The following is a 13,293-nucleotide window of genomic DNA, read 5'->3' on the forward strand; positions in this document are numbered from 1 at the left end:
CAAGGCAAAGCATCTCATAGAACCGCTGTCTTTAATGTCCCCACTGAGCCCATCCGCGGTGAGGATCCTGTTCGGGGTCTTGTATCTGCAGCATCACAGTCCTGGCAATGAACTTCAGGTGCTTTGTCATGACCTTGGATTTAAGTCTCCATTTTGCATGACCCTGCCCCAACCATCATTTTCCCTTTTCAAGTATTTGCCGCGCTTTTTTATGACTTCCTCTCTTCCTCAACGCCTCATCATCTTGGCGTGCGCGGGAGTGACCTCTCCTCCAGCGCCCAGGCACGCCGGCTGCCTTCACTTTTCCGGGCACCTTCATCCTGCACCCCGCATTGCCTATTCCCGTCTGCGTCCGCTCTCGGCCCCCCGCAGGGCGTCCCTCGCCCAGCAGCTGCTCGGGGCCCTGTGGGGCCCCCACGTCCTGGACTCGGACACGGCGTCTTCTTTCCTGGCCGCTCCTGGGGTGCCGCAGCACCCCCGGCAGCACCGCCGGCGCCCCGGGCTCCCCCCTCCTCCCTCCGCCCGCGCTCCGGGTACCCGGCAAGTCCGGCGGGGGCGGGCGGGCGTCCCCCGCGGCCCGGCAGGTCCAATGAGTCACCCCGGGGCGCTCCAAGGCCCAGCCCCCCGACTCTTCACCTACGCGCGCACCCGCCGCGTGCCGAGCGGAGCCCGCGTGGGGTGCCGGCCCCCCCGGAGCCCAGCGCGCCCTTGAGGGATGAGTCACGGCGCGCCCGCCCGGCCAAGACGGGGATCGGCGACCGGGGGACCTCGCCCCCTGACGCCCCCACTTCACGCCGCGCGCCCGGGGCCCCGGCCGCCTGCAAAAATTTGGGCGGGGCGGCGCGGATACCGGCGGCTAAGGGGCGTGGCGTGGGCGTGGCGGACGCAGCGGGGCGGGGCCATAGACCTGGTGGGCGGGACTAGGGGCGGGACCAGGGCGGGCGGAACCATGGGTAGGGGGCGGGGCCACGGGCGGGGCCAGGGCGGGGCGGGCGGAGCCACGGATCGGGTGGGCGGGACTAGGGGCGGGACCAGGGCGGGGCGGGAGGAGCCACAGATCGGGGGCGGGGCCAGGGGCGGGGCGCATGCGCGCAGGGGCGGCCGCGGGCGGCGGCGGGCGGCGTCCAGGCCTGGCGGGTGAGGGTCGGGCGGTGGACCCGTCGGCGCCGCCTGGGCCGGGCAGTCCCGTTGTGGAGGCGGGGGACGGCCGCGTTCGCGGGGCGCGAGGACGATGTGGGAGGGGCGACCACAGCGGAAGCCGGGAGGCCAGCGGGGGCGGGTGTCTCCCGGGAGCGTGGGGGCCCCAGCTTTGGGGAGACTCCCCGGGGGGAAAAGACGTGGCCGGAGTCCCCCGGGGGATCCCCGCGCCGGCCCGAGCGGGAACAGGGCCGCGCCCGCAGGAGGCCGCGCCCGGGGTGCGAGATGCTGGGGCGGCGGCCAGGGGACCCCGGAGCCAGTTGTCATGGCAACCAGGTGCGGGCCGCATCCCGCTTCGCTGCATCCCACTTCGCCCGAGATGTCCAGGTTTTAGCCCTGAAGCGACCCCGTTCTCCACCCCGCCCCACCCTGCCCCGTCCATCTTCTGCCGCGGCTCCTTCTGAGTAGACCCGGGAGCCGGAGGAGACCTCGCCGCCCCTCACTGCCTGCTACATTTCAGGGTGAAAGCATCCCGTCCTCTGCCCCAGCCGGGCGCCAACATGCGTGTCCTTCCCGGGGAAGACACTTCAGAGGCGGCCTCGCGCCCTCAAGGTAGGTGGGTGGCATCTAGCAGGACCCGTCTTGCTCGATAGTTCGTCCTGTGGAATTCAGACTTGAGCTCAGCAGCTGGGTCGTGATTCTGTGCTGCCGTTAGAACTTTGAGGATAAAGACCTTGATTCTGGAATTTTCTCCCCACTCTGGAATATCAGGATTCAGATGTCCAACCAGAACGCCATTAGCTTCAAATTTCCCACCATTGTCTAACATTTAGCTGGAAAAATCAAGATAGTTAGGAAAGATGATGATGGGTGTTGCATTTTTTTCCTTTTCTAACTCTGAAAGCCTCCTGGTGGAACAGCTGTTTGAGCCACTGAGACAGAAGGATGAAAACTACATAAGAACCTAATGTGACTGAAGAGCCCTCTCACTGTGAGTCTGGCTTTCGCCAGTCACCGGATGCCTTCCCCCGGGTTCAGTGACTTCCAGATGCCCAGATCTGTTACCAGCTTGCAGTTAAATTACAGAAAGGGTGGGACTTATATTACTTCTCTTTTTATTTGATATTGAACATCTTGAGTCACACTGGCCAGGATGAGTGTTTTTCATGTGGCCCAAATGAGTCAATTCATAATATTGTTCTTACCCAAACGACAGGACGCTGGCAACCGGGTCATGCTCCTATAGTCACTGCTAGTGTTTATAATGAAGAGATTGTCCCCCAAAAAAGGAGGTGTGAATTTGAGCTTCGCTTCACTTCTTAGAAACTCTCCCTCAGAAATTGATTGGAGGGCCTCCCTGGTGGCGCAGCGGTTGAGCGCTGGGCTGTGAAGCTGCCCGCAGCCTCTGCAGCACCGGTTCCATCCCCGGCCACCAGGCGAAGGTCCCACATGGCACACAGACCTCTCCCGCCACGCTCGCTGCTCCCCTCAACAGTGTGTTTCATCAGTCTGCCTGTTCTGCTCCCCTCTCTGGCTCTGGTGAATTCTCTCACCCTCCCGCGCTTCTGACTGTACCCAGTGCTTGTATAAATAAATAAATAAATAAATCTTAAAAAAAATTTGTTTGGAAATGGGGAAAGCAGACAGTGGTTTGGTGTGACAACTTGAGGGCTTTCGCAATCAGTTGTTCTATGCCGGGGAGAAAGTAAAGCTGTATGTGGCGGTTAGGTAGGTGACAGCCACCGGTGGGGATATGCATTTTATATTTGATAACCTGTGCTTTCTCTCTAGATGCAGACAGTACAGCACTCATCACAGACACTCAAGACAGCCCTCCTGTCAAAGAACCCAGTGCTGGTATCACAGTATGAGAAGCTAGATGCTGGGGAACAGCGTTTGCTGAACGAAGCCTTCCAGCCGGCCAGTGACCTCTTTAGGCCGATTACCTTGCATTCGCAGTCAGACTGGATCACCTCCCATCCTGAGAATCCCCAAGACTTTGAGCAGTTTTTCAGCGACCCCTCTAGAAATGCACCCTCTCCAGAGAATCACAGTATTTATATACAGTGCATTGGTATCTATGGTTAATATGCTGGCTTTGGTTTCATTTTGCAAGGGTGCTGTTGCCAGGGCTGGTTGGGGCTGTTGGTCTGATTTAAGTAGACAGTTTTTATTCAAGGAGATCCTTTTTGACTTTCATTCCAATGGTGAAATTTCTAGAGCCAGACTGCCTTAAACGAGGATGTTCTGTTTCTTTGTAACTCATGTCAATGAATGATAAAGGCATTTGTTTCAATTGTACATTTCTAATTATAGACAGAAGTGAAGACTGAATAGTGGGATCATTTTGAAGTCTGTCTTTAAATTTTCTTCTGTATTATAGGATCGCTAGGAAACACCAGAATTATCAGTGAGCAATACATTAAGTGGCTCAAGGGCTACTGTGAAGCATTTTTCTATGGCTTGACAGTAAAACTCCTAGAACCGGTTCCTGTCTCTGCAACGAGGTGTGCCTTTAGAATCAATGAGAACACACACAACCTACAAATCCATGCAGGTGAATTAAACAAAGTTACAATTTGAATTAAGTAAAGGAAATACAAGTATGTGTACTATATATAACATATGCTCATTTCTTTTTAAATAGGTGACATCCTGAGGTTCTTAAAAATGAAGAAACCCCAAGATGCCTTCTGTATTGTGGGGGTAACAATGATTGATCTTTACCCAAGAGACTCCTGGAATTTTGTCTTTGGACAGGCCTCTTTGACAGACGGTACTCCTTTAGAAATTTTTGGTAGAAACTTCCTGAAGATGCTGAGCGAGGGAAAAAATGTCAACCAGTTATCATGCTAGTATTAAAAAGCCATAATATTTCCAGAGCAGCATCAGGCCATAGTAGGGGATATGCTTTTCCATAATGTTTCATGATCTGCCAGGCCATTTGCTACCCATATGACTTTGAAGCTAATAATACCTATTTCACAGAGTCATTTTGGGATAATTTACATAAAAGAGCCTATGCATAAAAAGTTGTGCATGTGTGCCCTGGCGCAGATGGAAGCACTTGGCACAACAGACAGTAAGTGTAAGTAATTCACTTGCAAGGTGAGTTAGATAAGGATATTTGAACTGTCATTAATGTAAGTAGGAATCTTGCTAGTTGTCTCAGCTGTTCTCATCGATGGAATAGCCGTAGACAGATGCCGCTTCTTGCTCATCCTGTGTCTCGAGAAATGAACTTCAGTCTGTGGTATGAGATATGGTCTACGTTGACTCATTAGGAACCCTGCTGGTCATACTGGGGGTGGGAGAGATCTGGAAGCCTTTCATAGTTATACTGTTTTTTTTCCCTTTTGCCTTCCCTTCTCCCTGCCCCTCCATTTTGCTAGTATTGTTCTACCCTTACCCCCAGGACATAAGACAGGTTCAAAAGGGGAAAGTCCAGTGGGCTGAGGGGGGTGGGCGTGGGCACCCAGACTGCGCTTAGTGAGTACTGAGTTGATGGTCCGAATGGCGGGGGTACGTGATTCTCAGAGCTTATGGGGTATGGGACTCTCTCTGGCAAATGTTTCCCCCTCTCTTCTCTTCTCCTAGTTTTCAGAAGTTGGGGCCAGGCTGCTCATCCCTCTTCTTCCCACCTATCCCATTACCCTCAGTTCTCCATTTACATGTTTATAGGCCCCCATGTCCCCATCAACACAATCCCTTGGAGACTTGGGTCACTGCTGTCTTCCAGAATTTTATCTCAGCTCACTTTCCATCAGAAATAAACTTGTATGAGCTAAATTTTTATGTCCCCTTTTCTTAGGAGCCTGGTCGAGATGGAAACATTACAAAAATTTTTCAAACTATTTATTTAGATGTTGCTAATTTATCTTGTATGTTTGAGGAGGCCAGAAAACATTCCCCCAATTTTTTCAACTTTAGTTCTTTCGGGAGTTAAGTCTCTTAATATTGCATGGCATGAGAGAAATTGTAGGGAGAGCCAGATTGAGCTGCCATGCAGTGCGAAGGTGTCTCACTGCAGGCGACTTTCTTCTCTCCAGGCTTATGATGATTGCTGTTTTCAATCGAGAAATATTTACTACAGAAACCTATCTGTAGGCTTATTAGAAAAAAGAAAAGCTTTTGTTACATGTGTCATTGAAATATGCCCACATTTGTTTGGCCAGAGGAAGTCAGTGTGTCACATGAGTAGACTGGATTTTTTCTTAACCTCCAGAATGCGCGCTTCCCCCAAATTTCAAATGCCAGTTGATGCCTTTACAAGGGTGGGGCGAGGAATATTCTTTTTGAATGAAGTCAGGTTGAAAAACTTACCGTGAGTTCATTTCCTTTTTCCGGGGAGGCGCTTCTGTCTCAAGGTGTGGGCCAGGACAGTGTCAGGCCTGGGGGCCAGGGGGAGCCCTTATTCTCTAGCATGGTTTGAGGGTGTGTGCCCTTCACTGACACACAGGCTCTATCAACAGTGATCTCAGAGCATAGAGCCAGTGACCACTGTCACTTGTTCCTCTTGGGGTGCTTGATTTGGACTCCTAGGGAAAAGACTTTGTCGGGGGGATGCAAACTCCCTGGCATTTCTAATTTCTTAAGAATTCGCCTCAAGACCATTGTGTTTTCCAGGACAGATGTTGATAGGGATGTCGGGGTGCCAGCCCCCCAGGTCCTGTGGACCTCAAGCATGTGTTGAGCAGGCCCCTGGCGGCCCAAGTGTCATCCCTCCCTCAGGTCTCACTCTTACGCCCTGGTCACTTTCCCCTGTAGGTGTGGGGATATTCAGCTTTGCCAGGTACAGCAGTGAATTTTATAGCTTGCGCTTCGAAGGCAGAGTGAAGAAGCTGAAGAAAACATCTTCGAGTGACTATTCGATTTTTGATAACTATTACGTGCCTGACGTGGTGACTAGCATCCTGCTGCTGCGGTCCTGTAAGGTGAGTTCTTGCAAAAAGACAATGATATATATATATTTTTAAATAGAGCTCCTAGTTCCCTTGTATACTTTGAGTGGATATTGCTCGACCAACATTATCAATAAAAGCAATTTAGAATTATTGACATTCAAGAGTATCCCAGCCAGTTTTTTGGTCACGCCAGTTGCCAGCAGCCTGGGTTGTACCCACATCCTCTCCATTTGCTTCACTCCAGAACCTGGGGTGAGCAGCTCACCTGTGCTTTCATGCTGCTGAGATCATCGGGTCAAGCTGCCTCTGGGGCTCTGGGAGGACATCTGCCCCCTGGCCTCTCCAGAGCAGGCCTTCCCCCGTGGGCCCCTGGCTGCCTCCGCTGCAGCCAGGCCTTCTCCCCCTGTCCCTCTTTCTCCGTAGCTGAGCCACAGGCTGGCCCTCCAGGGACAGGTTCTGTTTCCACCAGTGTATTCACTGGGGTCTGAGTCCTAACCCCCACGGAGCGGTGTTCTCAGTGTTTCCTGCATGGCATCCCTTGGTGTGCCCGCCCCATGTGGGCTCAGCCCCCCTGGTCCTAGACCTACTGACTCAGCATCTTTGGGGGAAAAGCCCAGAATCTGAATTGTAGCAAGTACCCCACTGGTTGAGAGCCACTACTCTCGGGGCATTTTGCCGCCAGTCGTCACAACTGAGAAGGGGGTGCAACAGCTATCTAGCGGGGAGGCCAGGGAGGCTGTAAGCATCCTCTAAGGCCCTGGGCAGTTCCTCCTCATCTCTGTCCCCCAAGAACGATCCCACTCAGTTGTCAGTGGTATTGAGGTTGAGAAAACCTCGTTCAGTGGAAAGAATCTAGTATAGTAAGTGAGACGTGTAGGGAAATGAGGGACTGAGTGGCGAGCAGATTTGAAGCTTCGCTGATGAGGGAAGGGAGTTGCCTGTTTCTTGTGAAAGAAAGAGACGGAACGGGTGTGTGACTCCTTGTTGATGGAGATGGTGATAAGTCTCAATGTGAGTGTCTTGCAGACCTTAACCCATGAGATCGGACACATCTTTGGACTGCGACACTGCCAGTGGCTCGCGTGCCTGATGCAAGGCTCCAACCACCTGGAGGAGGCGGACCTGCGGCCCCTGGACCTCTGCCCCATCTGCCTGCGCAAGCTGCAGTGCGCCCTGGGCTTCAGCATTACAGAAAGATACAAAGTAAATGGGAGGCTGGGAGCCAGAAGGGGAAGTGGTTATGTAAACAGCAAACTAACATTTTCTATTAGACCCTTCTCTGGAGCTGTCATGTATCAGAGGAAATTAGTGCACAGATAAGCAGGAAGCTGTGGTTTAAAAAAGACATGCAGAGAAATACCCTTCTTAAAAACTGACTGCTTCGAAATACCAGTGCACACGTTTTGGTGAGAACTGGTAGAAGAGGCAGTTTCCCGTGGGTTTGGGCCAGGAGCCTTTGACTTCCCAGAACAGGGCGCTGGCGCGCGTGCTGAAGTTCCTTTTTAAAATCTGTACAAACAGATGGAGATGATTTATCTTGACAATTGTGGGGTGCAGGTATATTCATTAGGAGGGGATGGTTTTTCGAAGCAGAACCTAATCAGTGCATGTCTGTGTCCACAAGTAGCAGTATCCACCACGTCACAGCTCGGGGTGGGGGGTCTGCACGTCCGTCTCCACGCACACGTGTGCGCTCACGCCTGTGTGTGCACTTGCACACGTGACGCTCGCACATCAGATAAGAGCAGGGCAGGAGCCTTGTGGGCAGTTAGCAAATGGAGAATAGGAACTGTCCTCCCGCCCTAAAGCCCTAAACCCCGCTGGCTGGTCTCCCTTGCGCTCCCCTCCCTGCGCGTCCCTCGTCTGCGTCACTGTCTTTATCAAACGGGACATCTCCACGGGTGGTGCAAGGCACTGATGTAGGCACCTGAGGTGGAAGCCAGGGTTTTCTCTTGCCGAAAACAATTTTGCTGCGATATGTGAAACCACAACCCCGTTTTGTGCCGTTCCAGGCCCTGGCGAGGTGGATGGACGAGGTCTCTGCCGACCCTCCGGGAGCTGCCGGCCTGCCCAAGCCTGTGGACGCCTTTCAGGAATGGAGAGCGTGGGTAGTGAAATGCCTCGCGCTTCTCCAGAAACAAGAACCTTCAAATATGAGTAATTAAGACAGACACGGGCTCGCGGGGCTCCCGCGGCGTGGGGGCGCGAGTCCCTGGAGGGCCTGTGCGGGGAAGCGGGAGCTTTGCTGTGGGGCCCCTTTGGGAGGGCGGGAGCTCCCCTCTCTGCCCGCCCGGGGTCCCTGCGGGACGACCTGCGCCGCCGCGATGCCCGGAGGCCCGGGACCGGCACGAAGCAGTGAGTGAGAAGCCTCGCCGAGTGGCAGGGCGCGCCCCGAGCAAGCGATTCTGAGGAACACACTTTTTTGCACTTGGAAACCTGAATTCTTGTGCTACTATTCATGTAGTGAGAGTAAAGCAAGCAAAGCACGTTTTATACCCGAGTCAGTGGCTTCCCTGACAGTCACGCCTCCACTTGACGAAGCTGCTTTACTTCAGAGCCTTTAGCCGATGCTGCTCTGTCCTTGAAACCGGCCAGAGGGGCGCGGGTCGTCCTGGTAGAGCAGAGCCCGGCGGGGCTCGGCCCTTGGGGATTCCCTTGTGGGGTTTATTCCCTCCTTGAACAATGCATTTTCTGTTATTGTCTTTTATTTTTCCACAACGTAAGACCGGCCAGCTCAGCCGCGACTGGGTGTGTGGATGGGGCTCCCCGCACCCCTTGCGCCCCCTCGGCGCTCTGCAGCCGGGGAGCGGGCCCAGCAGCTCCCCCTTGGTAAGCGTCAGGCCAACAACACAATTCCTTAGGGCCAAGTCTAAGAACAGCACTTGATGACTGCAACTGCATTTTATGGCCTGCAGGAAAGTCTCGCTTTTTCCAAAACGATCTTCTCTGGTAGCGCACGGATCCCTGCAGGGTTTCTAAACTGTTCTCGAGCCGAGGCGACACCCCGGCGCCTGCGCGCGGGCAGCTCCCCCGGGCTGGCGAGGGCTCAGCCTCCGGCCGCCCTGACTGCTGCGGGCGCCCCCTCCCGCCGCCGCCCCCGGAGGCCGCTCCCGGCCGGGGTGCCCCGAGCCGCCGCCCCAGAGCGCCGAGCGCGCGGTGCCGCCCGGGCCCGCCCCCAGGAAGCCGCGCCGCCGCCTGCGCGCGGGGTCCCGCAGCTGCGCCCCCCGCCCCCGGCCTCCCGGCCTCCCCGGCGAGGGCGCCCCGACGGGCTGGGTCCCGCGGGGGCCGCGCGCGGAGGCGGGGCCCTGGGGACACGTCTGGCAGCGGAGCCCCGAGAGACGTGAGTGCCGCCAGCCCCGGGCGGGCCGAGCGCGGGGAAAGACTAACATCAGCCAAACGTCGGCCCTTCACACCCATTGGTGGCGCCCAGAAGGGCGGGGGAGGGTGCTTGGGGAGCGGGGGCCGTGAATGTGGGGTGCGGGATGGCCTGGGGCCTGGCGGTGAGCTGCGAGGGCCGCACAGGCGCACCCGATGTTCCAGCGCGGGGCACTGGGATGAACGCCCACAGAAGGCGCTTGCTTGGAGTTTGAATCCTCGCGCTGATGGATGATCTAGAGCAGCCCCGTCCACACCGGCGCGTGGAGCCGAGAGACAGGCCCGCTCGTAAACTCAGATGTTTCCAGCAGCCACATCAGTCCCGCAAAAACAGGCTCGCGAAGTGCTCAGAGCTGTCATGGAATCCAGTCCATGCCAGGTGCTGTTTTCGCGTGCAGTCTATAGTAAAACTATTGTGATATTTTACATTCTTTTCCCCCCTACTAAGTCTCCAATCCAGGGTGTTATTTTACCCCTATAGAACATCCCGGTGCGACTGACCCCCCGCGCTGCTCACCAGCGCCCCCTGGCGCCAGGCCTGTGTAGGACAACCCTGCTCTAGATTAGTGCCAGTCTCTAGGAGGTGGCGGATTCACCTGTGAGACTGCGTTGATAGGAGAGGAAGCCCATTGTAAGGAGAAGGTCATGCTGGGCTCCTGGTGGTGAGTGCTGACCTTCAGATGAAGGGGCGTGGGTGCTGTAAGGGCCCTACATTCAAGTTGATTCAATTTTGAATCTTGTTATTCTCGGTGGTAGATAATTAGAAGTTATTTTTTCATTGCCATAGCATTGGTTGTTAGCATATACTTTTCAAGTATGCAGCATTGTAATTGTGTATCTATAAATATTATGACATGATCCCCACCCCCCAACCTCCTTCCCCACCAGTAACCACTGATGTGTTTTGCATGTCTTAGGGTTGGTTTTTATAATTTGTTCATTTGTTTACTTTCCACAAGAGTGAAATCAAATGGTATTTGTTTTTCTTCCTCTGATTTATTTCACTCAGCATAATAATCTCTAGGTCTACCTATGTTCTTTAAAATGACAAAGTTTCATCTTTTTTAAAAACAGCTGAGTGATATTCCATTGTGTATATGTATCACATTTTGTTTACCCATCCCTTCATCACTGGACACTTACGTTTTTTCCATATCTTGGCTATTGTAAATAGTGCCATAGTGAATTTTTTTTTTTTTTGGTTTTAATTTGTATTTGTGTTTAGATACATACCCAGAAGTGGAATAGATGGATCATATGCTAGTCTTAATTCTTTTTTTTTTTTTTTAGAATTATTCCTTGAAGTGTAAGTTTACCAGTTCATAGAAGAACTGGGGTACAGGCCAGAGTTGCAGGGGTTGAGAGGATTCACCAGGACAGAGTGGGGAGCAGAACACACAGATTTACTGAAATACACTCCTGAGGGGAGCAGCGGGTGGGACAGGAGTGGTCTGCTGCACCTTGTGGGTCAACTCCCTGGCTGGGTATCCACCTCAGGCCATGGAAGTGATAGTGGTGAGACTTAACCCTTATCCCGCCAGGGAGGCCTGCTATTCTTAATTTTTTGAGGTATCTCCATTCTGTTTTCCATAATAGTTGCACCATTTTACGTGCCCACCAACACTTTTGTCTGTATCCTTGCCAATACTTGTCGTTTCTTGTATTTTTGATAAGAGCCATTCTAACTAGTGTGAAGTGATAGCTCACTGATTTCAATTTACATTTCCCCAATAATAAGAGACAATGGACATCTTTTCATGTGCCCACTGGCCATTCTATGTTTTCTTCAAAGAAATGTCTATTCATGTCCTTTGCCCATGTTTTATCAGGCTATTTTGTTGTTGCTAAGTTGCATGTGTTCTTTACATATTTTGGATATTAGCCCCTTGTCAGATGCATTTCGTAGGGTGTTTCTTTGTAACGCGGTGGTTTCTTTCACCACACAGAAGCCTTCAAAATTGATGTGTCCCATTTGTTTATTTTGTTTTGTTTCTTGTGCCATTGGTGTTGAATTGTGATATGTTGCTTTTTGCTCTCCCCACCAATTGTCAAGTGTCCAGTATCTCCTTTAAATGCATCTTCATTTTTGGAAAACAGAATTATAAATTGTTAACGTGGTGTATATTGCTTTGTCCATTTCACAGATGAAACTTGTCTGTGGTAGCTAAGCAAAATTGTGTCTAGTTAAAACAATGATAAAAATGGGACCAGGTCACAGGTCTCCCAAATTTTGAGTTTCGCTTTGCTTGTGTGATCTCATAAGAAGTAAAATACTGTCAGGCAGAGGCTTACCCACTTTTATTTTTTATTGCTTTTAAGAGGTTATAAGATTCAACCTCTTTTCTGTTCAAGTGGAACCATCTGTGCTTGTGCAAAGTCAGAGAAATCACAGTCTTCACATTTTGCCCTAATACCAAAAAAAGGGACTTGATACCCAGAAAAGCCCTTGCCACCAGTTGAGGCATTAAAAGAAAAGATTATCAAAAAAAAAAAAAAAAAAGTCTACTGGAAAATTAAGTTAAAATCTGCTCCAGCTACATGTTAAAACCCACGGCCTTGCATTTGCATCCCTACCCGAGTAGTGGATGTCCTCTCCCTGCCACATGACTGTCCTGCACAGGACAGCACCCCAGGCCTTCTGGGATGGGTCTCCAATGTTGAACCAGTAGGTTCTGGGCTCCAAACTTCCAGTGTCCTACAGTCACCCAGCTGCTTGGGAGCCCCACTGGACTCTTGAACTGTGACTCTAACTAGGTACCATTTTTCTCTTGTGTAATTGAAAAAAACTAGTGGAAAAGGGACACATTCATTCAAACATATTTTCAGAGCACCACCTACTGTGTGCCAGGCCCTGCCCAGCGCTTGGGGATGGAGCTGTGAACCAGCGCCTGTTGCCCTCATGGACTAGCAGAGGACACAGATTGTGAGTCAGCAGAAGCTTTTCTGTGTAATATCACAGTAGAGGGGTGCTGCTAGGATGACAGGATAGTCAGGGATGCCTGGGGGGCTACATTTGGAGGGGGCTGGGTGGAAAGATCTTGTGGAGGTGGGAGGGAAGGGTGTAGGGGGGCCCTGCAGGCCAGGGCCTGAGGCTTGTCTTCTTCGGGACTGGTCACAAGGCCAGCGTGGCTAGAGTAACATGTGGGTTCACGAGAGCCCATTGGTAAGGATTCTAGGTTTTAAATGTTTTCCTGCATGATTTGTGCTTTAATAGGATCATGATAAGGCTTCTATACGGAAAATCAAGACTGGCTATGTGGCAAGATTGGAAGTGGAGAGACTGGCTACAAGGTGTTTGCATTGTTCCAGTTAAGATGCTGGATGGTCAAGGGCACTGGGAGGTGACGGGTCATCAGGTTCGCTCTGGGTATATTTAGAAAATAGAAGCAATGGGGCGGAGTTTGGTTTGGGGAGGGGGTTGGTTTGGGGAGGAGATCAGGACTTCTGCTGAGGACGTGATAAGTTGGAAATACCTCATTGGTGCTAGGTCCGGAGAATCAGTGGTGGAGTCAGGATGTGGAACAGGAGTCGTGAATGCAGAGAGGGATGTAAGGTTCTGGCTGAACTCTAGGGGAGTAAGTCACCAGTCTAGTTAGTGTGCCTGTTCTTTTCTCGAGAACTGGAAAGGGATGGCTACTCTGAATACACAGCCCTAGTTTGTAGTTTCTTGCAATACTCTATTGATAAAGTGCTCTGGGTTCTTTTTTTTTTTGTGGACCAAGTTCCCCTGTAGGAAGTCCAGAAATTACTGATGTCGTTTTGATTTGAATGTGAGTTTTTCCTTTAGGAAAAGCCATATTGCAAGTTCCTGAATGTGTCACTTGTTGTGTCCCCAGGGAGTCGTTACAGAAACCGACCACCAGGGGGCGCTAGTTTC

At 52.2% G+C, this 13,293-nt stretch overlaps 2 protein-coding genes across 7 annotated transcripts in view; both read left to right on the plus strand.

The window, feature by feature from the left end:
* Positions 1–1,101: 1,101 nt before the first annotated feature.
* On the plus strand, positions 1,102–9,056 carry AMZ2 (archaelysin family metallopeptidase 2). Of its 6 annotated transcripts, none has more exons than XM_037493649.2 (9): positions 1,102–1,137; positions 1,658–1,749; positions 2,042–2,128; positions 2,929–3,211; positions 3,521–3,694; positions 3,785–3,913; positions 5,905–6,071; positions 7,068–7,244; positions 8,054–9,053. In XM_037493649.2, exons 4-9 carry the CDS (start codon positions 2,929–2,931, stop codon positions 8,204–8,206), a joined length of 1,083 nt encoding a protein of 360 aa, XP_037349546.1. In that variant the 5' UTR covers positions 1,102–1,137; positions 1,658–1,749; positions 2,042–2,128; the 3' UTR covers positions 8,207–9,053. The 6 variants fall into 6 exon arrangements, with proteins under 6 accessions (XP_037349546.1, XP_037349547.1, XP_037349550.1 ...); XM_037493650.2 differs by lacking the exon at positions 1,102–1,137 and adding an exon at positions 1,455–1,473; XM_037493653.2 differs by lacking the exons at positions 1,102–1,137; positions 1,658–1,749 and having other exon boundaries at positions 1,809–2,128; positions 2,929–3,190.
* A 266-nt stretch (positions 9,057–9,322) lies between these two features.
* The window catches only part of ARSG (arylsulfatase G), a 91,266-nt gene continuing 87,295 nt past the window's right edge, over positions 9,323–13,293 (plus strand). The window contains exon 1 of the mRNA XM_037494801.2: positions 9,323–9,381. The gene's annotated coding sequence lies outside the window, so the exon portion shown is untranslated. The remainder of the gene's footprint in view (positions 9,382–13,293) is intronic.

This window comes from Talpa occidentalis, unplaced genomic scaffold, assembly GCF_014898055.3.
Source record: "Talpa occidentalis isolate TD23 unplaced genomic scaffold, MPIMG_talOcc4v2.1 talOcc4.7, whole genome shotgun sequence".
NCBI classification, from domain to species: domain Eukaryota; kingdom Metazoa; phylum Chordata; class Mammalia; order Eulipotyphla; family Talpidae; genus Talpa; species Talpa occidentalis.

Excerpts from the sequence above, each read along its gene's own strand:
- AMZ2 (XM_037493649.2), top strand. The coding sequence starts at position 2,929 with ATGCAGACAGTACAGCACTCATCACAGACACTCAAGACAGCCCTCCTG. Across the intron at positions 3,914-5,904 it reads ACAGGCCTCTTTGACAGACG|GTGTGGGGATATTCAGCTTT; the intron begins GTACTCCTTTAG and ends TTTCCCCTGTAG. Across the intron at positions 7,245-8,053 it reads GCATTACAGAAAGATACAAA|GCCCTGGCGAGGTGGATGGA; the intron begins GTAAATGGGAGG and ends GTGCCGTTCCAG.